Genomic DNA, 24,964 nt, shown 5'->3' on the forward strand with positions numbered 1-24,964 from the left:
GTACCCCTGTGCGCCCTGGGTCGCCCCTGCGCGTAGCCTGCGTGCCCCTCTGCGCCCTGGGTCTCCCCTGCGCGTAGCCTGTGTACCCCTGTGCGCCCTGGGTCGCCCCCGCGCGTAGCCTGCGTGCCCCTCTGCGCCCCGGGTCGCCCCTGAACGTTGAGAGTGCCTTAAGTGCAGGTGCTCTGTGAGCAGCTGTCCTACTGTGTGGCTGAGGGGATAACGACAGGAGCAAGCTCTGTGCAGGTATGGGGAGATGCAGTTTTTTAGAAATCATTTTGATCCACAGGGGAGGTATCTGTGTGCGTGGGACCGGGGAATGCAGAGGAATCCATGTTGATAATGGATTAATAATGGGTGCGCCACTCGCCCCCAGGTTCAACCTGCTCGAACGTTTACACTGTCGATTTGGGCCCTGGAGCCCACACTCCCACCCCAGGGTTAGGTGGCGCCCTCCCCACCCCTGCTTACTGCCACTTCCGGAAGGCCTGGGCTGGGTGTGTGTGGAGCTCTGTGTGCCTGTGGGACGTTGGGCGGCCCGCGTGTCTCTCAGTGCACCCAATTCACACATGCTACTAAGTCAAGAGAAACGGGGCAGTAGCAGGATTGCAGTCCAGTCTCAGCGAAGGGTGCTATCATTGGAGGTTCATTAAAATCACTTTAAACGTGTTTTTTAAAGTTCCAGTGCCATCTCTACTGTGACAAGGAGCTGTTTGCAGAGCATTGTTTGAAACTACAGAAAACGTTAGCTATGGTGCACTATTGTACACCGTACACTTAATGTGCATCTGGTTGTGTCTGTCTTTGAAAGGCCCCAATGGCTTTCTGGTGTCCTGGGGCAAGATCCGTTGCTACTTGGCTTAAGTGACTTTTGCATCCTCCAAAGTCAACCCCTGTCCTCATATCCAGAATTGCTGGGCGTCCTTGGTTGCCTGCACGTATATCCTTCTGGCCCTTGCTAGCTTCGCCTGCAGAGAGCGGCCCACCAGGGCCTTTCCTATGGCCCCAACTTCCCCTTTAGAGAGGGGGCCTTGCTTCTGCTTGTTTCGGAGGTAGAATGCCCCCCCTCCGGGAGGTGCCTCCTAGCTCCTCGGCAGGAATTTATTGTCGTCCAACATCAAACTCCCCCCCTCCCCTGGGACATCTATCTTTTCAACTAGACTGTAAGACTGTGTGACTTCTCGGGTGTCAGCTCTCAGTGCTTTGTGGAAGGGTGAGCACATCCTAGATACTAAGAATTCTTATCACATGAATGAATAAATGACTAGTCATAAAACAGATGCTGCAATACATGGGGAGATATTAGTGTGCGGGGCTTTCCCTATGTCCACCAGGGTGTCTGAAATAAATTGGTTGTTGTGTGAGTTACTACCCCATTTATAAAGGGCTATAATTTGCTTGCTGACTTTGCACAACATCACAGCATCCTGTGCTTTTGCAGTGTCCTGGGGCCGCATGGCGGCAAGGGACCTGAGGAGGTAGAGTCTGGAGGTAGAGTTGTACGGGGTAAGAGGGCTGCGGATGCCACCTCTGTCCTTGCAGGCCTGACTGGCACCGCAGCTGCCGTGATGCAGCCTGATGGGGTGTCTTAAACTTGAGCAGGTACGCGGGAGCCACTTGGTCACAGTATAGGTTTTGATTCATCTGGTCTGGGGTGAGCTTGAGCATTTGCATTTTTCGTAAGTTCTGCCTGTGATAGGGGCTGCTGGGCGTTCCTTACACTTCTTGTGGCAGGGAGCAGGGCCCGTGCTGCAGGGTGCAGCCAGCTGTGAGCGGAAGGGTGGGTCCTGCAGCTGCAGATGTAGCGCGCGGTAGGCAGATCTAGCACAGCATGGGGCCGTAGCCCATGGGAGTAAAGGCAGGGCACAGAACGTTCTGGGAGCACAGCGCGCCATTGTGAATCGAGTGCCACGCAAGGGAGGTGGGCGCTGGTGTGTCAGCACCTGGAGCACATGGCTCAGCTGAAGGCGGCCAAGAAGCATGTGCTGCGTTCGTTTTCCATGGGGACACTGGCAGGGGCTGAGTCACCTGAAGCAGACAGTGAGGGAAAAGCTCCCTTCCCTTACTGAGCTTGTCTTCTGGGGCGCACAGGCAGACGATGAGTACAGAAGCAAGTGGGAGGGGCCACATGTCAGAGGTGACAGGCATCGCGGGAGGAGCCGAGCAGGAGTGGAGCTTGGGAGGCCAGAGTGGGGCAAGGTCAGCTTGCACCACGCAGGGGAGAGCTTCCCCGAGAAAGCGAGGCTCTGGCAAACACAGGGAGAGGGTGAGGGAGGGGAGGTGGAGATGGGTCAGGGGTCCCAACAGGCATGACAGCCCTGAAGCAGAAGCTTGCCTGGCAGCTGCGAGGATGCTCAAAATATGGCTGAGCTGGAGGCTCGGGGACAGAGTTAAAGGACCTGAGACCAGAGAGCCATAGGAGGACAAGCTGCTGAGTGTTGTGGTGGTGCTGGCTTCACTCCAGCTCTGGACTAGCCGGATGCTGGTCTGATCTGTTTAGGGTCCTGCTGGCTGCTCAGGGAGGGGTCAGGGTAAAGCCCGAGAGGCCAGTAATGACCACCACATGCTTCTTGTGACACCATAGGCCCATGATCCAGGGACTCACCCGGGTTGGAGGAATTTGAGAGCACCCGGTTGTGCTCAGGTTAGCAGTACCCCCCACCCCATGCCTGGCCCTCTCAGGTCCTAGCCCCTGGCAGGCGCTTCGCAGCAGGTGACCTCTGCTCCCTTGAGACCTCATCACTGCCCAAGTAGGAAGCCCGAGAGCCCAGACTGGTCCTGGCAAGTCAGATGAGTGCATAGACTGGGCTGTCGGGAAGCTTCTGCACTCTGCAGGCTGGTTTGCAGGGCACGGAGCAGACCACAGCTAGGCCACGGCGTGCATTTCATCCTTGAGGTATGAGGACGGTGTGCTGCCGGCTGGGAGCAGGGAGTCCCCTCGCGGCCAGGAGCTCCCATCTGGATTCTGTGGTGCGGTAGTAGACAGAGAGTGTGTTCAGACTGGCGTTTTGCATGTTTTATTGCAAAATCTGTAGTACACGGTGCCATAGTGTCATAGCACAGGAAGGGCTAACGTAGTGCGTTTGCATCGAGGGCTGGATGGAGGCTCTGAGGGCATTCACTTATTATCATGAATTGCCTCAATGAAATCCTGTCACCCTCTCTCAGAGGCTCCGGTAGTGTTCTGATGTGAGCATCTCTGCGTGGGCTTGCTGGGAGAGCGGCCGGGGACACGTGTCCGGCTTCCCTGACGAGGCAGCCCTGGGATCAGCTCCCCCAGCTGGGAGTGCAGGAGCCAGGGCATGGGAAACAAGGGGCACACACACGTCCTGGTTTGCTGTAAGCCCTGGAGCCGAAGTGCTGCAGCGTGTACAGAGATCTGCCCGCTGCTAAGTGTGGCTCTGTCTGGCTCCTAAAATAGGATCAGTCTGATCACTCCGCTTGTCAGTTCTCTCAGAAAAGGAGATGTTCGGACAAGCTCCCTCCGCCGCCTCCTTGAGCTGTGGCATCGGCGGCCACCAGACCCCTGCAGACGGGATCAGCTCGTCCCTTCCCTCCTTCCCTGTCTCCCTCCCCCTTCCAGCCTGCACCCGGCCCACACCTGTGTCACAGGCTGATTCCAGTGATTTCTGTTCCTGTTGCCTATTTTTATCTTTAGTTTACAGAAAGCCTCATAATTTCGAGGCATCTGCACTGCAGGAAGGCCTGGGAATCTTGCATGCCCGAAATATAAAGTCCCTCACCCCCCAACTGTAGTATCATTTCCCAAGCGATGCATAAGTTATCTGATCTCAGACTTGCCCAAATCCTGAGCATCTCAGTGCTAAACTGCTTCTGAAATGAATTCATACTCTCGGGCCTTGGCTTCTTGGCAACTCGGGCGTCCGCAAGTATTGTTTATGTAGCAGAGGTCAAAAGCTTCAAGTCCTGTTTTAATGAGCTCCAATGCTGTTCATGTGACATTCTCTTCCAAAGCCAATTGCCCTTTATGTGGTGTGAGTAAGTGCCGCTGTGTGTGTCTGAAGGTGTGTGTTTGATGTGCTGACATTTCTGAATTGAAACCAGAAAGTACAGCCTTTGTGTGTTTGCTATTAAAATTCCAGATTCAAGGCTGAAGAAAGGGATCGAAGTTTTACTCAGTATGATTTATTTAAGCCTTGAACTTAACTCCCTCAAAGTACCAAGTGCTCAAGAGAACAATACCTGTTTGAAAATGGGGATTTAAAATAATTCTCCTAAAACTTGTTCTATTCAAATATATTGGAAAAAATGTTGAGTTCTGGTTCTGGCTCGGGCGCTGCTTTAAGTGTCTCCCAAGAGTCACCTCATTTAATTCTCACTATGACTCTATGATGTCAGTGTCCACGTCGCTGTGTTACAGATGAGAGAATGGATCTTGGGCCACTCCTAACCTTGACCTGCTCAAGATCTAGCAGGCGGCGGAGCTAGGACTTGAACTCTGGACTAGAGGAAGCCCTTCCCGGTCCTTGTCATGGCCCAGGAAGTTTATGTTTGTAATTCCAAGGAAAGTCAGTGGAATTCTAGTGAGTTAATTCCAATCTGCCACTCGCAGTGCAACCCATGGTGAGAATAAAGACACTAAGGCATATTTGGGTTTTGGGGAGCCAAGTCAGCCTCGATGACGGCTGTCCCGGGTAAGGCCTTGACTGAGGGCTGAACCCAGATTGATTAATTCATGAAGAAGCGAGTGGCTTGAGGATGAGCGACTGTGAGAATGGCAGGAACGAGCTGGGCTCAGTGGGAGACCCGGGCTCCAAGTCACCTCAGCAGTATGCAGAGAGAAGGCTATGCAGAAAGAGTGATCCACGTAGCACAGCTGAGCTGGCGTCTAATGTTTTGGGGTGGGTTCTTCAGCTCTGGTTTGTGATCTTTCAAGCCCTGGGATGTCACAGCCTCTCTCTGGGGGCTCGATCCCAGGGGACAGCATGAAGCACTGGCTCTTGGTTGCATCTTGATCCAGCTCACACTCAGGAGCACAGGTGGAGGTCTGGGGAAATACTGCCTGCCATCTTCAGAGACCACCATCAGCACCTCGGCTGGACCCGTATGTGTCGCTTAAGGCCAGTTGAATTGAGGAAGGGTCCTGGCCAGCTCTGTACCTATCACTACAAGGAAACGGGGTCAGGCTCAGCCAAGGTGGAGATAGTTGCTCCCCCTTCAGGAGAGTCACCGTGGTGTCCTGCGCCCTGGACTCAGCACAGTGCCATATCCTTAGAAAGACTGCTGGAGACGATCTTCTCAGAGCCCAGGGAAGGTGTGTGTTCACAGGAAGAGGAGAGAACCATGGCAACACCACTAATGGTGTTCATTACATAAGAGGAAGAGACAGAATTCTTACAATTCAAATGACTGCAAATTTATTTTAAAACATTGCAACAAACAAGTAGCATCTTCACACTGTTTGCAGTTCTCTGGCAGGATTTGAAAGGATGCAAATCTCTCTTGCTGCTTAAGGCTTTGATTCTGAGGCTGACAAAGACAGCAGACTGTGACTAACCATTGGCAGGAAGCAGCCGAGAGGGCTCGGCAAGGAGGAGACGCCTGCAGTCCGCAGAGATCTTAATCAGAAACATTAGGCTGCGTTCATACTGATTAACAAGTAGCCTAAGACTGGGCATGGTGGCGCGCATCTGTCATCCCAGCACTTGGGAGGCTGTAAACAGGAGACTCACAACAAGTCCAGTCTATGCAGTGAGACCCTGTAGACCCTGTCCTGAAATACAAAAAAAAAAAAGTAGCCTAGACTGGAAGGACCTAAAGGCTGGAAACTGTCCTGTCCGTCTTTCTGTCGGGCCACACCTCCACCAAGGAGAACCTATTTAAGCTGAAGATCAAACCAGGCTCCCTGCAGATGGTTGGCATTGGCAGGTCCCTGGGCCACGTGAAATCCCTGAATCAATCTGGCTTTGAGTTGTCCCCTGGAAGAGAAGCCAACTGTTCAAAATGAAATGGTAGTCAAGAAGGTCACATGCCTAGAGGAGTTTGAAACTTAGGCTGTGTCTGACAGAAACTACTGAAATGTAATAGAAATACTAAAGATTACCCTCGACGTGAAGTTCAGCCTTTTCATTCTGTAGATGAGAAAACAGGCCCAGATATTTGCTTAAGTGATTGACGCAGGGAATGTACATAATTAGGATAAGCAAACTGGCCTTCCATTTAATGAAGACTTTATTAACACTGTCTACGAACATAACATGAAAGCAACTCATGCATGTACTATTAAGCCACTTCGTTCTCCCAGACAGCAGAATGCTCTCTGCTTTCGTTTCATCTTCCAAAGCACACCATGAGGTAGGTGCTGATTTTACCTCCCATGTAAGGGAGCAGGCTCAGAGAGCCCAAGTGACTTCCTCAGGGCACACAGCGAGGAATTCCTGGTGCCAGGATGAAGCCCTTTTTCTCCAGCCAGAGCCCACGCTTTTAGGCACGATAGTGTTTATTATCATCCCCTGAAAGGACCAGAGCTCAGCCATGGAGCTTCATCTCCCCTTGCTCCAGACTTGAGTTTAAACATTGTCCTTAGAGACGGGCTCTTCCTGGTGGGCAGCCATGAAGCTCGGCTCTCGAGTTCCGCCACCAGTTCTGCCAGGCTGGAAGGATTGCAGCATTCAGGAGGCTGCTGACGGGAGGGTGGGGGAGCTGGGAAGATGTGCAGCCGCATCTGGGGATCGCAGCATCTAGGAGGCTGCTGACGGGGGCGTGGGGGAGCTGGGAAGATGCGCAGCCGCATCTGGGGAGCCTGCGCCATGCAGGCAGGTGCCAGTGACAGACCCGCAGTCCCACAGCTTTGCAGCTGAGCAGAGCAGAGCTGGGCCATGGAGTCCCTCGGAGCCCCTGCATGCCATCTGGGCCCTTTGCTTCCCAGGCAGCTGCTCTGAAGTCCCTGGGCAGGCCCTGGACACCTTTGCTCAGTTCCTTTTGCCCCAAGTCCCTGGGGCCTCAGTCGGCAGCTCCATCTCTCCTGGCACTGGGGACACGGGGCTGTGGACAGCTGTGGCAGGCGGGCTTCAGCCTCCTGCCCAGCCCCTGGCCTTCTGGACCTGCTTTCTTCCTCCGCACCCCTCCAGCCCTGCTCTGGACCCACCCTTGGGTCTCCCCAATATCTCTGCCTGGTTTAGCTTGTGTCTTCGGCTTCTCTGTGTATTAACCGCAGACTGTGGTCACAAACAGCACTTGGATTCAAGCCACCCTTAAGCAAACCAACAATCCAAAAGTGAGCGTGAGACGCATCCGGATTCCTGATCTTACCCAGTGCCAGCAGCCCTCTGGTCGCCTTTCCTCTGCACCGACATCATCCTGCACTCGAGGGTTTTCTTGGGCACACAGCAGTAACCAGTAAGGGCCACTTGCCTCAGTAACCGCTATCAAAAGAGAACTGTATGCCCAGAAATTCCCAGCAGCGTGGGGCTGGGTCTTATGGAAGATAGCAGGTTACATGTTAGTCTTTGATTCCGAGTCCATGGGGAAGACTGTGCTAATTGTCTGGGCCAGGGTTACCTGCCCTCCCTAGCCAGAGAACTTGTTCTCTTCCCATCTAAACCAGGTGTCTTGAGAGAAGAGATGGGTCCTTCTGTTGCTGGGGGAGGGGAGATGCCTGCAGGTGGGCCAAGGCAGCGGCCCACCCCTTGCATCAGCACTCAGCATCTTCTCCATGCCTTATTTTATATTCTGTCATTGTGTTGAGACAGGATCTGCTAGGTCACTAAGTTACCCAGGCTGGGCTCAAACTTGCAGTCTTCCTGAATCAGCCTCTCAGAGTGCGGGAGAACAGGCACGCACCACCATGTATGGTTGTCTTTCTTTACCCTAAAGTCCCATCCTTCAAGCCAGGGGTTCCTGGTTCCTGCTGCTGAGCCTTCTGCCCTGTCGTACTTGCATGCAAACAAACAAACGTTTGAAAGAGTCGCCAGTCGCTGTTGCTCCCGGATGACAGTGTGTTCACCCCTCGATTCTGGTGCAGTCTGGCACCTTCTCCCATTACCATCTATCTCTTTCTGAGTCACCAGTGTCCTCAGAATCACCTCCTCTCCTTGGCGTGTGTTATCTTTCTTGACCTCATCATGCTATTTTATACTTTGATATTCCCTTCTTTATAAAAAGAATCTGAAAAATAAAATATTCGAGTGACCCAAAAGCAGTGTGGTGAATTATGTCACCCTTTGCCTTGACCCCCGCCTGGGCATGGTTCTCCTTCCTGGGGTGACCTCGGTGCCCAGCCCCATGTGATGCTTCGGAGAGCATGCGGCCGTCTCAGCAGCACTCCACACTGCGCTTAACACCGTTCACGGGCTGCGTACAACTTCTGCGCCTTGTTTTACTCCTTGCTGCCTGGGAGGTGACACTTGAGCGTGCATCCCTCTCCGCTTCACTCTTGGGAGAGCTTCTTGTGTCTGGGAGTGCGTTAGCTTCGCTGATCCCTGGGCTTCGCATCCATCGATTCAACCAACCAGAGATCAAAAGTGTAAAAAAAACCCAAATAAATAGCACTGCCTCTGAGCCGAATGCCTAAGGGGCTCTTTCTCCGTCGTTCCCTACAGTGTGGTGTGGCGACTACTCCAATTTGGTGCTGCATTAGGCAGCGTAAGTCATCTGGGGGTGAGGTGGGCTGCATGGGGGTGTACAGGTTCACAGGCAGCACCGTACCGTTCTAGCTTCAGTATCAGGAGCCGGAAAATGCTGAGCACCAGTCCCCCGCAGACACCAGGGGACAGCTGGGGACCGTGGGCCGAGTCCAGAGCCCCTCCTCCTCGCCAAGCCCTTCTCCCTTCTCTCTCTCTCTCTAGCACTGAGCTTGTCTCACAGGTTTTCTGCCCATCTTTGCAGCCTTACAGTCCAAGGAGACTTTAGAGTGGAGACCTGTCTGGAGCCCCGAAGGAAGATAAGAAAGCTCTCTAGTTTATTTAGAAGCACGGCTTCCACACAAGCCGCACCTCTCCACAGACTGTGAAGAACGTAGCTGGGAGGTGGTTTGAGGATCCGCTGAGTCTCCAGGCTGAGGGGTGCACGCACGCATCTCCTCCTCTGGCCCTAATGTGAGCTGCACACCTGGCCCCTCGCACTTCCTCCCTGCCTTGCTGGGCTTCCTTGTCAGACTTTGGTTTTGTGTTTTAAGCCAGGCGTATCCTCCTTATGCTCCCAACTAGAATGGGAGACCCTGGGTGGTGAAGCCCGGAGGCCCCTGGGAACCACTGAGTCTGGCAGACTCCCTCCAGGAAGGGACAAGGACAGCACAGGGATGGTCACTTGCTACCCTGTTGAGGATTGGATGTGCACTTAAAAAAAAAAAAAAGACTTTATTTAAAAATTTTGATTAGTTTCCTGTTTTTCTCTAACATGTTGACTGTTTCATCTCTCAGAATTAAAAGAAAGCAATTATGAAAATTTAAGAATTAAACAGCAAAGGAATGTCAAGGGCAGGGCCTATCTGCCCCCTTCCCAGGGTGTCATAACTATTTTAGTTTAATATCTAATTTCAAAGCAAAACACATTTTTGTAATTTTTAAATGAAAGAATATGCACATGCTGTCTTCATCTAAGTTTTAATTACTTTCAAACACAAAGCTTCAATTTAAGCTTGGGGGACAAAAAACAGTAATGGCACGTGGCTTTTCATGTAGTGTGTCCCCAACAGAAAGCCCTAATATTCGCAACAGTAGTAATACCATGAATAAGTTCCTCAACATGGGTCTGGACTGTTCTTCCCTCACTGCGCCCCACAAGCTGGGTCTGGGTGACAGTGACAGCAGACGTAAGGCTAAGGAACTGGGCTCATTTGGCTGACAGTCGGGTAACCCTCGGGGCACTTGATGGAGCCGGCTTGGTCCCCAGGCCGTGGGAACACAGGTCGGGGTAGCGAAGTAGAGGCCCGGGAGCCCCAGGCGCTTTGGGGCAGACGCAGCCGCTCTCTAGAGCTTGGCTCTCCCCACGTGTCCTGGACCAAGCTCACTTGGCCAGTTTTTGGTAAAGTGCAGATTATTTCCCCACCTACGTCACCTCTAAAAACAAGCAAATAAAAGAGGGTGAGTTTGTTTGACACCAACAGTATGGGTTTAGGATGACTGGTGAAAATAGATAAGAAAAAAACAGTAACATTGTTGATGGAGAGAACATGTTCACCACATGCTTCACTTAGCTTCTTTTGAAAAACAAGTTAAGGGAGGAAATACTGACTAGATGCTGTTTGAGAAGCAGAGGCCTCTGGCCTCTTCACGCAGCCATGCGGAGCACAGACCAGAGCACTGGCCTGAGGGCCGGGGCAGTCACTCGGGGTTTGTCTTTCTTGGTGCTGTGCGACAGCTTGTCTGTTCTGCTGTGCATGGAAAAGACCAGCAGAAGTCGCTGGCTCTGCAGCCCCTGCTGGGGCCAACTCGTAGGCAGGCGCCAGGCTTCCACCTTGCCTCACTGCCCCAGGGTTTTGCAGAGCTGGAGGGACGCAAGCACGTAATACTTGCTCATCGTCGGCCCTGGATCTGTCCCCGGGCAGTGCTTTGCATGCCATTACCCGTCCGCCCATGTGGGTCTCGGGAATGCGGTGGTGAGCAGAGCCTTTGCTGTCATGGTGCTTACGGTCCAGGTGGGAATAGACGCGCTACGCCGAGGCATGAACTCATGGCTACAATCCGAGAGGGGTTGGACATTTCCTTCCTATGAAAGGAATGAACAAGGACGCCCTGGTGCAGAGTAAGGAAAGGACACTGCGTCTCTTGGAGGGGACCAACCCCAAGCAGCGTCTCTGAAGGGGGGGCATTGAAGCCGAGATCTGAAGGACAGTAGAACATTGCAGGTTATTTTAAAATAAAAATTAAGAAAAACAAAACCAAAACAAACTTGCTATCAAACATAAAAGGGCCCTGCTGCACAGTTCCTCTTGAAGAGACAGAGAAGATGAATATCCTTATTGCAGAGCCTTCATTATTATCAGGAAAAAGACTTTCATCTTTCTTTTTTCTGCCAAAGGCTGGACTGTGCTGAATATTGTCCGCCTCTTTGCTGGAGAGAAAAGCCACTGTCCGCAAATGACTTCTGAAAATGATCCTGTGATTGTGCGCTCCGTGCTTCGCTAGCTCGTTCTCCCAGTGGCTGATGGCCCTGCGCTCTGCCGTGGGGAGCTGCGCTGGCGCGCACGCGAGGAAGCACTTCTCTGTCTTTCTGCCGAGGCTGCCTGGCCTGGTTGATTTTCACTGTGATCTTCTCGCCTTGTAGCCTGGGTAGCACCTGGCTTGATGGGCTGAACTGGCAGCGCCCTGGACTGGCAGTGGTGGCGGCGGCGGCGGCGCGGCTTCTCCTGCTCCTCCTCCTCCTCCTCCTCCTCCTCCTCCTCCTCCTCCTCCTCCTCCTCCTCCTCCTCCTCCTCCTTCCTCCTCCTCCTTTTTAAACAGAATGCAGAATAGTAATATAAAAGAAAAAGTTAGAAATGATACAGAACTTCACCAAACAAAGTGACAGGAATTCGACAGTGCTTGTTGCATTGCATATTGCTGTCTTCAGAGGAGTTGTTGAGACTACCAGGTTCATGCAGGCACAATTGGAAAAAGAAAAAAAAGTCACAAGAAATGAAAAAGGGAGAAATAGGAAAATTAAGAAAGAAGACAAAAAGTGCACGTGCGCTGCCCCTCCATAGACCAGCAGAACACTTATCTGAGCCCTCCTCCGCACTCCGCTTCCCCCACCCCCTCCCTGTCCTCACACTCTAGGGAACGAGCCCATCTGAACAGAAGGAGTCACTGACCTTGGCTTTTGTTACCAAACTCTTGTTAAGCAGCCAGCACCACCATGTAGGTCTTTATCTTCTCCAAATCCTGCCCTTTGGCCATATTTTTTCTCCAGTACTGGAGCTGAACTCAGTGCCTTCTCACCGACAGTCTCCACAAGGACAAGGCCAGGCTCTTTTATCTTCGGTGTCCAGCATGCTAGGCAAGGCATGTCCAGGGCCAGACACGAAATACGCCCTGGGGCAGCCCCTCGGGGACGAAGCCAGAGCCTGTGGAACAGCATCAGGCTGCCCCTGCCCCTGACGATTTGGCTAGATAATCCTCTTCTCTTGGTTTTTACTTTTCCCTTTTTTTCCCCACAGTAATAGCTCTCTCATTTAAAATAGCTTTTGTAGTCTTATTATAAAATAATGATAGTACTTGATATTTAAATTTTCACAAACACAGTCAGGCATAAAAGATAAGGGAGGAAATGAAAACAATCTGTTAACTCTCCTAATCTCTGTAAGCATGTACAATAGGCATACAAATATTTTTATTCATTTGTGTATATAATTTATAGAATGGAAACATATACTCTTTTAGGAATTATATATAACCATCTCATTTAATATTCTTCTACATTTTCCTTTTTCAAAGTGTTTTGCATGAAAATGCATCAAATAGATGTATCAGTATTTATTTAACTGGGCCTCCCTACTTGTTGGTCACAGATTCCAGCTTGTCTTCCTGATGATTTCTTTGGTTAACATACTTTATCTTGATGGGACGCTCCCAGGGGATGGAGGGGTCGAGAGAAACATCCTGGGAGAAGGGACACCTATCTGGAAACACAGGAGAGGGGTGGAAGACAGTGCGGCACAGGGAGAAGGTGGGCCCAGGTGGCCCTGGCGGGGGGGAGCAGGTGTGAAGGCTTACAGGTGCGAGAGCTGTGGTGTCCGAGGACCCAGAGGTGTTGCAGCACAGCTGGAGGGCGCCTGAGGGGCTGTGAGAGGCAGGCACTGAGGGCCTGTGGACCAGCACGCCAGGCCACCTCCCGGGGGCCCTGTAAGCCACTGCGAAAGGCTGGGCTTTGGGAAGTGGGGAGCCCTTTTGGGTAGGAGCAAGAGAATGGCACAGTGAGCCCCTGACCCTCGCCATTCCTTGTCACCGCTCCGTTACCTGTGTCAGCCGTGGTCAAAAATATTAAGTGAGAAGAAACATCCTATATGTTTTAAATAATTGTAATAGCGTATACCGCCATAAGTGTTCTATTCAGTCATTTGACTGTTGTTATTAATTGCTCGTGGAATCTATAAACTGGGTTTTCACAGTATGTAGGTACGGGGGAAGAAACGTAGTGTGTGTGGGGCTCAGCGTCACGCGTGGCTCAGTGTTGGGCACGGCTTCAGACCTCCACTGTGCATTGGAAACATACTCTGCTGAAGCTGAGGGGCTCCTGGGCCCCGCCTGGCATTTCTTGAGGATCTCTGTGGCTGGCGTGGCTGAGAAAACTCTGCATTTGTTGGTTTGTTTCTGTGGCACTGGTGGTTGACTTGAACCTGCAGCCCCTTACGTGCTGTGCCCCTTCTGTACCCCTGAGCCACACCAGGCCCACGTTTGAGAGCTAGACTCCTGCTGCCACAGCAAAATAGGAACTGGAGGGAAGAGAAGCAAAAAGAAACCTTGAGTGGAAGAACTCATGGCTCTACTTTGTTTTGTTTTGTTTGTTTCTTCCCTAAGGTCAGGGATAGTTTTCCCTAAGTCAGAATTCTTAGGACTCCTTCCAGCACCAGGCAGAAATGCCTGCAGGTGAAGTAACCTCGCTGGTTGGGGGCCTGTGAGCCTGGCCCAGTGGTCCTGCCTTGGGGCCTGCATTACGAGGAGTGTGTTTCCTTTCAGCACCTAGGCGAGGCTGAAGAGCCCATGCAGGATGGAGGTGGGTACGGCCCACTCACCTCTGAAGTCAGATCGTGGCGTGGGGCTGCCAGCTCTCCCAGGGGGCTGCGGGCTCGAACCCAGCCGTGCCTCCCAGGGGCTGACGGCTCCATTTAGGGAGCGCTCCCGAAGCTAATGGGCAGTGACAGCTCCATTTGAGAAACACAGAAACACTTACCAGGAAGGCTGAGATCTGCCAGCCTCTCGAGCTGCTTATTAGCAAGGAAATCACGCTGCTCCGGTGTAGCTCCGCACGGTGCCCCCTTGGCTAACCCCTGTTCCCGCTATCCTCTGCGCTATCTCACTTAAAGATTTCATTGTTCTCAGACGAGGGGGCGGGGCCGCTGCCAAAAGCTGTTTCATGCCTCTCTCCCTGCCTCTGGGGAGCCCAGGCGAATCAGCAGCCTGCTGGTGTGCGTGGGAAATGGATGGGTTTTAAAGAAGAAACAGCCCTGAAAACTGCATCTCTGCTCGCAGGCTCCTTGGGCTGGCTGGTTTGTGTCCCAACATCCAGGCCAAGGAAGACACCTGCAGACCTGCCCACGTCCTGCCCACAGCACTCACTCCCTTGTCTTCTCCCAGTAGCGTCCCTTCTGCCCCACACACTTTCCCCCTTTTCTGTCCAGCCTTCTGCCCTCTGCGTGAGGGGACATTCGCCTGCCTTCTGGCCCTGGTGCCATCTGGCTTCTCCTCCCTCGGCCGTCTTCCCCCTTCCTCCATCAGCCCCCACAGCATCCTTGGCTGGGCTGCTGGAGGCTCCAGTGCACATAGAGGAAAGCATATTCTCCCCGCGAATGTGCCCAAGCAGTGCCTTCGCTTCCCCAGGAGCGAAGGGCACCAGCCTGCGGACACCGGCAGCACCTCTCCTCCTCTGCACAGCCACCTCAGCAAACCTGGTTTGCTAAGCTTGCGGCGCATGCCAAACCCAGATGTGTCTGCGCCCTCCCGACAGTCCCCTTCCTCAGACCCTCTCGCTGGATCCTTGCCGCGGCCTCTGACGGGGCTTGCTGTTTCCGTGAGTGTCACCACCATTCCACTTATTGTGCACGAGGCACCAGTGACTCTTGAAATGTCAGGTCCTGTCACTTAAGAGCTTCAGACTTTCAGTGGCTTCTCATCAAGCTGAGGTGAAAATCCGCTGGCCTCGCCTGGCCACCGAGGCCCGCCGTTTGGCTCCTGGCCCCCTGTGACCTGACCTGCCGTCTCCCCTCGGTCTGCTCTGACCTGTCAGTTGGTCTCAGGAAGACAGTGCCGCCCCGGGTCCCTCGTGGCTGCTGTGCCACGTCCCAGCGACCCCTGTTCTCGCTTTCCCAGGCTCCTGTTCAGAGGTCACCTCCTCATTGTTCGAGTCTATCTCCTTAATCACTTCAGGGCTGAGCACAGTCTCGTATGTGTTGGCTTTTCCAAATTTGTTCTCTCCCTCTCCGGTACTTGGCTTTTTCTTCTTCATGCATTTGACTTCTTAGTAAAGAGCCCTTTTTCTTTAGTAAGTACACAAATATGGTTCTCTAATTTGTTTTGTGTTTGAATTTTATGTATTTGATACAGGGTCTCGCTACGCAGCTCAAACTCATAGTGATCCTCCTGCTTCATCCTCCCCAGCGCTGGGGTTACGGGTGTGCACCACCACGCCCAGTCTTTGGTTCTCTAATTTGTTCTTAGGGTTTTTTAACCCTAATTTGTTGTTAGGGTTAAAAAAAAAAAAACCTTACAGCATGGGTTTTGTGTCCATGTCTGTGCTTCTTCTGGAATTTGATTATTTACATCCTTTTATCAAATTAGTGTTTTTTAAAATTCCCACAGCAAAATCAATATAAGATGTATTTTATGATATGGAAGTTGTATCTTTTTCTTTTAGCATACCAAGAAAAAGGAAAGCAGTTTAGTTCAAAGTAACAGGTATGTTTAAGTCTAACAAGAGCCTTTTTAAAATTCAAGGCTGTCCCTGCAGTGTTTAAAACCTAAACACCATGAAAACGGCCTGTCCTGAGAAGCGCGTGCTGCCGCTGGGGCTTGCGGTGCAGCGCCAGAGCCAGGGGAGACCGGCGTGGCACGCTCGGCGCCCCGCCGGTGCCAGGCACAGGCTGCAGGCGCCCTCACTCACGGTCATCCCAACCTCGCACGATACGGGTCGGCATTGCCCCCGAGTTGCCTGAGAGGAGCCTGAGACTCGGGAAGCTTGCGCAGAGCAGTCGCTCGCGCGGAGCCACATGGCGCCTGCGCGGCAGGATGTCGGGGTTCAGGGCCCAGCGGCCGGCCAGAGACTCTAGCTCCTTTCCAGCCAACCAAGATGCGACCAGCCGGGGGAGGCGCTCCGAGAACTGCATTCCTGGTGCACCCGCACATCGGGACGCCTGCCTCCCGCTTAGGGCTTTGGAGAGGGGCGCGGTGCACGCCTCCACCGCCTCACTGTGCCCCGCGGTCCCGCAGTGAGCTCGGGGCCACCTCCCCGCGCAGCACTCCTCGCCCGGGTGCCGGGTGGGGTGGCCCACGCCCAGCGGCCTTCCTGCTTGGCCCCTGGAGACAGCTGGGCCCTGACCCCGTGGAGTCTCGCCGTCCTCAGTTTGCCTGCCGGCGAGCGTGCTCTTAGTTCTGCTGCTCAGCGGGTTTTTGGAGCAGCTCGCTCCTTGGCCAGTGGGAATGGGGTGCTCATCTCACGGGGTTGTGACGTAATTAAATGGGAAGTGGGTATGAAAGCACTCAGTGAGCCGGCAAGGAAAGTGCTCAGCAGCTTTTATCACTGCCAGCGTCCCAGCCCTCCTGACTTGAATGTGGATTGATTTGCGCTCTCACTTCTGAGCTTCTTCAGCTGAACTCCTACTCCCTCTGGGCCTCTCACTGTCCTGTCAGGTCGTGGCCATGGTGAAAATCATGCTGCCTGAGTTCTGCCACTTGCTCTGCCTTAGCAGGTCACCGCTGTAGTTCCTCGTTCAGTAGCCGAGACCTGATCACGCCCCCCTTGACTTCTCTGCTACCCTGCTCATGCCGTTTTTTAGTCTGTCCCTGGCCAACTTGGAAACCATGGAACCGTGTCAGCCAGCCGCCGCCTCCCATGGCTTTGCCCTTGGTCAGCTGTGAGACATTAAAAAAAGGATACAATCTCCCTGGTCTCAGCTTCTGCATGTATAAAATGGTGATGACAGTGACACCCGCTCACTAGGGTCGCTGGTGTGTTAAGTGAATAGCGCAAGCCAAGCGCTCTGCAGAGCGCCTACCGGAAGCAGATGCACAGCAAAATCAGCTGTCGCGGTTACGACCCCTGCTGTGATACCATTAGGTGGCTCGTCCCTCCTGTTTCAGTGTCTGCTGAACTACTTAGAGCTTTGTGCACATGGGTTTTCCTGGTGAACACAGGCCCTCAGACTTGGTGACTTGTAGGTGTGAATTACTGTGTGTGCGTATGTGCACTTGCGTGTGCACTGCACACCCACAGACGTGTCACAACTGTACCTCTGACCACTATTACTCACCAAGAGGGACCACAGGACAGGTGGGAAACGGGAGTGGCTTTTGGCCTGGAGCCTGGCACCTCCGTTGGTCCTGGCTTCTTTCCTTCCTCGCTACTTCTTGCTGTTCAGAAAGAGGACAACAGAGTTTACCTCCGGCACCATGTACTTAAGGCTCAGCGACCAATGCAGTTTCCAGGCCCTGTGCTGGCCCAGCGTGGGGCACCAAGCCTGGGTCTGTGGCTGGGATCTTCCCACTGGCTGGAGTTCACAGACAGGGTTCTGTTGAGCTGGGGACTTCTGTTATTCCTGACCAAGGGCCCCAGGGCAGCATGTGAAGGGATTTGCGTCTAGAAACAGAGAGACCTTCCAGGTGAGGCACAGATGGGGATTGTTTTGCATCTTGTAGCAAACAAAACATTCAGGTAATTCCATCTTCCCCTCAGATAAGCTTGACTGACTCTTCAGGGTGGGGCAGGGACATGCCTCATGCCACTGGCCTCACCATCTCATGCCTTTGCCTGACATCTCCTGGTTTCCCAGAAAGAAACTGGGGCACCGGGTGAGCCACTGCAGCTCGCCCTGCGGAGCCCGAGGGCATGTCCGCAAGGCCAGGAGAACCCTGCGTCTGATGTCGCTCTCACTGCTGACCACTGAAACAACTTCTCTGAGCTGGGAAGGGACTAGAGAGGGCCACACTCGATTTTGCTTGATTCTGTTTTGTTTGGGCGCTTGCTTTTGCTTCCACACCCACCACAAGTTCTTTCTCCCCTCTCATAGTGTGGGCGAAACGCTGAGAACTTCGACCGGTTTTTCACCCGCCATCCACCAGTCCTAACACCTCCCGACCAGGAAGTCATCAGGAATATTGACCAGTCAGAATTCGAAGGATTTTCTTTTGTTAACTCTGAATTTTTAAAACCAGAAGTCAAGAGCTAAGTAGATGTGTAGATCTCCGTCTTCCATTTCTGTCATTCAAGCTCAATAGCTATTGTGGTGACATTTTTTTGTATTGCCAACTTGCACCCATGTTTTGTTTTCTGATGAGCCTGGAGTGACCATGTTTCGGAGCCCAAATGTCCTCACGTAGTTTGGAGCATCTCCACGAGATGGGATTATGCAGGTATTTTGGAAAATACACTGCATAATTGAGACATTATCAAAGTCTTCATGTCCCCAGCATGTCAGCTACATCCATCCAGCGGGGAGAGAAGATGCCTGCTTGCTTCCCCTCGTTCTCTGCACTTCTGTGTCCACCCAGCCGGCTAGTGTATCTTCTTTCCTACAAAATGGGCAGATGGCTCGAGCGCTAGCAGCATCCCCGCTCCCAGGCTTGGAGCCTGGCCCCTGTCCAGATGCATGGCAGCTTTGCCCTGAAGGGAATCCCTTCCCTCTGCCTGTTCTCAAGGCAGTAAAGCTCGAAAAGAGCATGCTAAAAATAAAATTGTATTTTTATTTTTTGACTCAAAGTTAAGAAGCTTATCTCTAAGTCCTTCTAAAATTTCCAGAATATGTTTTTTAGACAGTTGCAATCCAAAAACACTTCCAGGGGGCAAAAGGCAACCAGCTTTGGCACTACCCCTGCCCCAACACACATACTGTAATCCCTGATATTGTGTGTTCCTGGTCATCCTTGTCCCCAAACTACTCCACAAGGGCATTTGGCACCATTCCCCGAAACACATGGTCACTCTAGAAGGTCCCCAAGGGCCATGGTTTTACATTACATTTCAGATTTTATTTGCTTTGGGTTTTCTTTCTGTTCAAATGCAAAAAAAAAAAAAAAGTTCTTCACTTTGTTACACGTGCTTTAAAGTGTATGTCCATATGTTATTAACCACAATGACCTGCTTTGATTCAACCAAGAAGATAGCTGTGGATCCCAGCAAATTCGTACCTGTTGGGAGACAATTTGTGTAGGTTGTCACTGGCTTTGAAAAACTGATTAAGTGCTCTGAGAAGGACTACATCTCTTGAAACAAATATGGTTGTGTTCTTTGATGTTGTTTTATAAGATGTTTCTGGAAATGGTCATGTGTAGCTGGGTATCTGTTATATGCCATTTTTCTTCTAGCAACAAGATACAATAAAAAGAGAAAGAAAAGAAGACATGCTATTTCAAGGAAAACTACTCTCTTTGAAAAATCCGGACCCAAACTACAAAGTAGGGCCGGAGGAAGGAACTTGGGAGAAAAGAACCAAATCCAGAGCTCAAGTTCAGCCCCAGGGCTCCCAGAGGAAGGGGCCGTGGGCCACTTGGGGCCTCCCGGTGGCCTGGAAGGAGGTGGCGGGGCCTGGCCAGGGCTCAGACGCGGTCGGAGCTCACAGCCTGCGCTGCTCACCAGAGTCAAGTCCGAGACAGCTGGGCATGGCTGGGGCTCTTGATTCTCCCGTCAGAGCCCCTGCTCCTCCCTTGTGGACTCCCTGTTGTCTCTAATAAGCAGCTTTGTGAGCTCCTAGGAGCCCAAGAAACCCCTTGGGTGGGAGAAATGTCACCCCAGCCTGCTTGGACAGGGACAGCAGGTGACTCTGCCTGTTGCTTCCTGCTAGTCTAAGCCCTGCAGACCATCCTTAGCACAGCTCGACAGAGTTTTAGAAGCTACGGGGCTCCCAAGAGACCCTCAAGGGGATTGTAAAAACTTGACAGACATGCCCAAAAGCCTCACCTTCGGACAGCAGTGCCTCTGGCCTCTGCTCGGGCCATGTGCCTCCAGGTTCTGTCTTTTCTGCCCCTCGTTTCACCTTGCTTCAGGCTGGGGGACAGCCCCAGGCTGCTGGGTGGCAGCAATCTGGACCGAAGGTGACTGATGGCTGAAGTCTTACCTGCGAATGTAGGAGGCTAAAGGAGGAGGGTAATTGGGGCAAGACCCCCTCATTTGGTCACTGGCAACACTGGCTTGTGGAGAGGAGGGGGACTTGCCCGGGCTCGCGTGTGGACAGCCGAGCCCGGCGGCCACCTCTTGGCGCAGGACTCTTTCTGCTCTGGAACAGCATGACCGGAACCCAAGCTGTGCCCACCAGCTGGCCAGTTAGTGGAGATCCCTCGCCTCCAGGTGGATCGCCAGGCCTGTCCTGGACATGCTGCCGGGATGAAAACCATAAAGAAACATGGGTCACTGGCCATTGGTCGGTGCCCAGCATAAGACACAGCATAGGATGGTTGGGGAGATGGACACAACAGCTGGTGATACAGGATACATGTGTGATAGATGATAGATAGATAGATGATAGATAGATAGATCACTCTTAAATTTTCCAAATTCTTGCCATTATTTTTCAAGTTTCATAGTTTGCAGAAATAGAAACTCAAGCCAAAGTCTCCGTTCCCCTAGCACACTTTGCTCAGGGGTGGTCAGAAAGGCCTTTTGTGGAAATAAGAATCGTTAGAGAGACTTCCTACTGGTCTGTCGACCTTTCTGGTGCAGAGGAAACCAGGAAACAGAGCTTTCATCGTACCTGAGCTGTGAGGAGGACTTCACCAGCTTACCCAGGAAGGAAAACATGTACTTTAGCTTTGCTCTCACCTGCTCCTTCCCCCTTCCATTCATTTCCTGAGCACCAAGCGTGTGCCAGGTGGAATGCCAGCAGCACAGTGGAACGTAACAGCGGAGTCCACCCCCTTCCACTGTTGCTCCCAGCAGACCACCCCAAGGAAGGCCGTTCACCGCACGAGCACTGAAAAGCATGATGTGCTCTAGAGAGGACATCCCTGGGTCAGGCAGGAGTAGGTTCTTACAAAAAAGAAATAGTCACCAGATGTCTTTGGGTTGCCCCTCTCTTTCCAGGCCACAGGTTGAGGCTAAAGGACAAGGTACAGCAGCCGCATCTCCACCTGGATTTCTGTGACAATCATAAGGGAGGAGTGGGGAAGGGAGCAGATAGGGTGGTAGACAAGGCGCACACCTCTCTAGACATCAACATGCTTTAGCAGACCACAGTCGTGAAGCTCTGAGCCCAGGCAAATCCTGGACCAGCTCTTTGCAAGGAGAGCGGGAACTGGATTTGCAGGTCGGGTCTGACCCTGTGAACTCTCAGAGAATAATGCTCAGATGTCTGCAGGCGTGACCCTCTCTGGCCCTCTTAGTGACAGTGCCTCCCCTCCCGCAGGCTGCCCCTGAGTGGACCCAGCATGGTTCTTCTAGCCCACTTCCAGCAGGTGAAATTTTCCAAAATAATTTAAATAAGGAAACAAAATTTTAAGGTAAATGGGAAAATCCAACAAGAATTCAAAGTCCTTGTTAACCATGGCTAATTGCCTACCGGTGTCCAGGAATCTCCCTTTTAATTTCATAGACTTGTCGCTGACCTGCTCCTCTTCTAAGAAAGAATGGGGCTGTGGTCACAGTGATCCTTCTGGGGGGCTAATGGGCCAAAGGAGTCAGCCACCCCATTTGGGGGTGTGTTGCTCTTATCACGCAGCTTCAGATGCTATCAACCCAAAAGGAATTATTCCAACCTGAGGGACCGTTCTCTAAATTGAGGGAAAGATTCTGGGACAGCGCGTAGAAGATCTGCCCGCAGGACCAAGTCTGTGGAGGCAGCCCACAGCAAATGGAAAGGGCTGTCCAGAGTTGGGGCTGGCGAGAAGAGACCCTAGGCTGCACTCCCAGGTGGGGGTGACACGGGAGGGAGCTGAGAGGGGGCAGCTGCCCTCCTGCCGGCCCACTGTGTGGCCCTGGACCTCCCAGACTGTGAAAGGCCCTCCTGGTGCTCAGGTGATGCTGGGACTCAGCCTGGCGCTGCCCATCTGGGAGCCCCTCGGGACCAGCAGGAGTCAGTCACGTGACTTGGCTTCTGAGTGAGGTCTCTGCTCAGAGGGACTGAGCTGGCCAAAGCCAAGACGCTTGCCCTCAGCGGAGCCTCTATTCATTTAGCAAGTAGTTACAAGCACCCAATATGGACCAAAGGCTGTTCCTGGCACTGGAAATGCCAAGTGAAGAAGCAAACAAGGCCTCGCCCTCCTACAGGGAACGTTACATAAAACATTTCTGATAACAGTTAAGAGGATATTCAAGTTTGTCTTGTGGGCATCAGGAAAGGGATGCACGGGTGGTAGTGTTGTTGGAGGAGTCACAGGGTTTTCCTGGGCAGGAAGTGGCACCTAGAGCTCCTGCTGCGGAACCTCCTGCCATGCACAGCACTGTGCAGGCTAATCGCAGGCTGGACAAGACAAAGCCCGACCGGTGGGACCTGGCAGGAGATGGCAGTCACCTGGGAAACAGCACCATCAGCATCCGTAGCCGCTCCTCTCAGGCCACACGTGCCCCGCCGCACTCATGCTGCCAGCCTTGTCTCCCTCCTCTGCACGCCCTCCTGAGGAGCTAGGGAACCCCACAGAGACTGCCTACCTCGAGGGAACAGCCAAAAGCAGCAGTTTTTGTTAAAAGTTTTTCAAAAGAGAATGAGCTGGGCAATGAGGAATGCTTATTTGCCAGCCCTTTTGAAAGGCTAATGTTAAACCCATGCTAGACCCCACAAGTGTGGCTTAGGTTTAAGGTCCAAGATGGGCCAGCGCTGAGTCGACCCATACCCACTGACCTACCCTTCCATAGCTCTACCTCCAGCCAGGCAACCTGTCTGGTGCCAGTGACTCCTGGGCATTGTCCTTGTTGGTCCTCTTAATAAGACAGCCATCAGGCCATCCCTTGGCTGGCTCATGCCGAGCAAAGGGGGAATGAAGACTCCAGCTCTAGCTGCCCTCCAGGTAGGTGAGGTGAAGGTGAAAGGTGGCAACAGGATGTCAGGGACCTGGAGATGTCAGAGCATCTTAAGGAAGACCCATGGCCTCCACCCCAGTGATCCTGGATAAAGCTTGCCTCAGATTATAGTTAATAAACTGGGATTGTTAATGCCCCCCACACGCACTTTACAAAGAAAAAGAAAGAAATGCCAGAGTAAGCAGGAGAATTGAGTTGCTTCATTTTTTTAGAGCTTCCCTTCAAGGTCTTCCTTTATGCTTTGGGTTTTGTTATATATGTGTTGACTAGACCCCTGCTACCAGCATCTTGTAAGAGAACCTCTGGCTGTGAAGATGCAAATTGCCTGTGGGTGTATTTTTTGAGCATCCCTTCAGAACTTCGATTGCACCAGTGGACGTGGGTGCACAGTGGTCAGCCTCTTTCACTGACCAGTGCTTTGGTTCCCCCACATGGTGGTTCTACCTTCTGGAAGCAGAGTAGCTGTACGGCATTTCTCCTTTCCAAAGAAGGCCTCCTAGCCACAGGGGGCGCTAGTGAGTGGATTGCCTCTGGAACATTCTAGCTAATTCTATTTCATCATGCATGGGAAGCAGTAGTTACCTGTTTAATCTCAAAGAAAACACACTGACACACATCACGCACACATACATACACACCACTTTGTGGCAGGGCCCAAATTCAATAATTTATATTGTTTCTTAGAAAATGTCCTCTGAGTTTTCTATCCGGAAACCAACGCCCAGTGTACGGTGACACTCCTGTGTGCAGGGCAGCTTGCACGGTCGCCAGCACGGGCGCTTCCCGACTGCTGGCACGCCAGGCCGTAGTCCCTCCTCCTTACGCTGTGTTAATGTGTTTGCTTTCCGTTTGGCAGAGAGACAAGCGGGACACCTCCAATTTCGACAAAGAGTTCACCAGACAGCCTGTGGAACTGACTCCCACTGATAAACTCTTCATCATGAACTTGGACCAAAATGAATTTGCTGGCTTCTCTTATACTAACCCAGAGTTCGTCATTAACGTGTAGGTGAATGCAAATTCCATTGCTGGCCCCGGGGCGGGAGACCCCGGGCCAAGTGTACGTACCACTTCTAGTCTTCCAGGGTTCATGGTGCACATGCTGGCATTCCACTTGTGGAGAGCTTGTCTTAGTGGGCTCTTCTTTGTAGCTTTGCTAGTTCGTTTTCTACATTTGAAAAGACTTAGTTTAGAATAAGCGCTTATCCAACTATAGAGGTGAAGTTTCCCAAACTCCCAGAAACTCATCAATAACAGACAATGTCCAAACTGCTGTGTCTGATACCAAAATGCTTCAGTATTTGTAATTTTTAAAGTCAGAAGCTGATGTTCCTGGTAAAAGTTTTTACAGTTATTCTCTAATATCTTCTTTGAATGCTAAGCATGACTGGTATTTTTAAAGTTGTGAGTAAGCTTTGCAATTACTGTGAACTATTGTCTCTTGGAGGAAAAATTTTTGTTTAAGAATTGATATGATTAAACATTAATATATGCAAACTCTCTTGTTTACACGGCTATATTTCAAAGGGCTCTGGTGCAGCCCTCACAAATTGAAGATCCGTAGACCAGCGTTGCAAGAGATGAGCTTCATTTCACTCATGTAGAATTTTACTTAATTAAAATCATAGTCAACGTTTCAAAGTTGGAGTCATTTTGTATGAGTCCCTGGACTTTGAAATTCTCTCAGGGGAAAAATCGGAAGGGTGGAAGCACTGGGCATGTGTGGAAAGAATTCAATAGAGCCGAACGTGGCTGTCTCTCGTAAAAGCACAGCGTGTTCTCATCTCCCGGCTCCACGACCCTACTCTATTAAACCTTCCAGCCGCTTCCCCAACGGCTGTAGCCGTTTGAAGCTGAGGCTGCTGCCCTTCGTGAGCCACAGACTGGAAGAGCTCAGGGCTTCCCTGTGCTGCAAGTCGGCAGCTCTGCACAGCCACTCACACTGCAGTGCGTGCTTACTGCTGAGCACAAGGTACGAAACAGAAGTTTCAGCCCAGCCCTGCTAACAGTCCCCAGGGCGGCAGGTGTCGGTACAGCCCTTTTCTGTGATCCTTAGGACGTTACCATTTATAAAGCACGCCTACTTACCTTTCACTGTTGCACTCTAGGTTAGTATCTGAGAAAGATGTCTATACCTTTCTCGCAGTAGCCA

General features: G+C 52.0%; 1 protein-coding gene across 1 annotated transcript in view; it reads left to right on the forward strand.

Moving 5' to 3' along the window:
• Prkcb (protein kinase C beta) overlaps positions 1-24,309 on the forward strand; it is a 211,773-nt gene extending 187,464 nt beyond the window's left edge. The window contains exon 17 of the mRNA XM_004623124.2: positions 23,669-24,309. Within this exon, the coding sequence (XP_004623181.1) occupies positions 23,669-23,821 (153 nt within the window). The 3' untranslated portion in view covers positions 23,822-24,309. The remainder of the gene's footprint in view (positions 1-23,668) is intronic.
• Positions 24,310-24,964: the final 655 nt, after the last annotated feature.

The sequence above is a fragment of the Octodon degus genome, unplaced genomic scaffold (genome assembly GCF_000260255.1).
Source record: "Octodon degus isolate 3935 unplaced genomic scaffold, OctDeg1.0 scaffold00001, whole genome shotgun sequence".
In the NCBI taxonomy this organism is placed as follows: Eukaryota; Metazoa; Chordata; class Mammalia; order Rodentia; family Octodontidae; genus Octodon; species Octodon degus.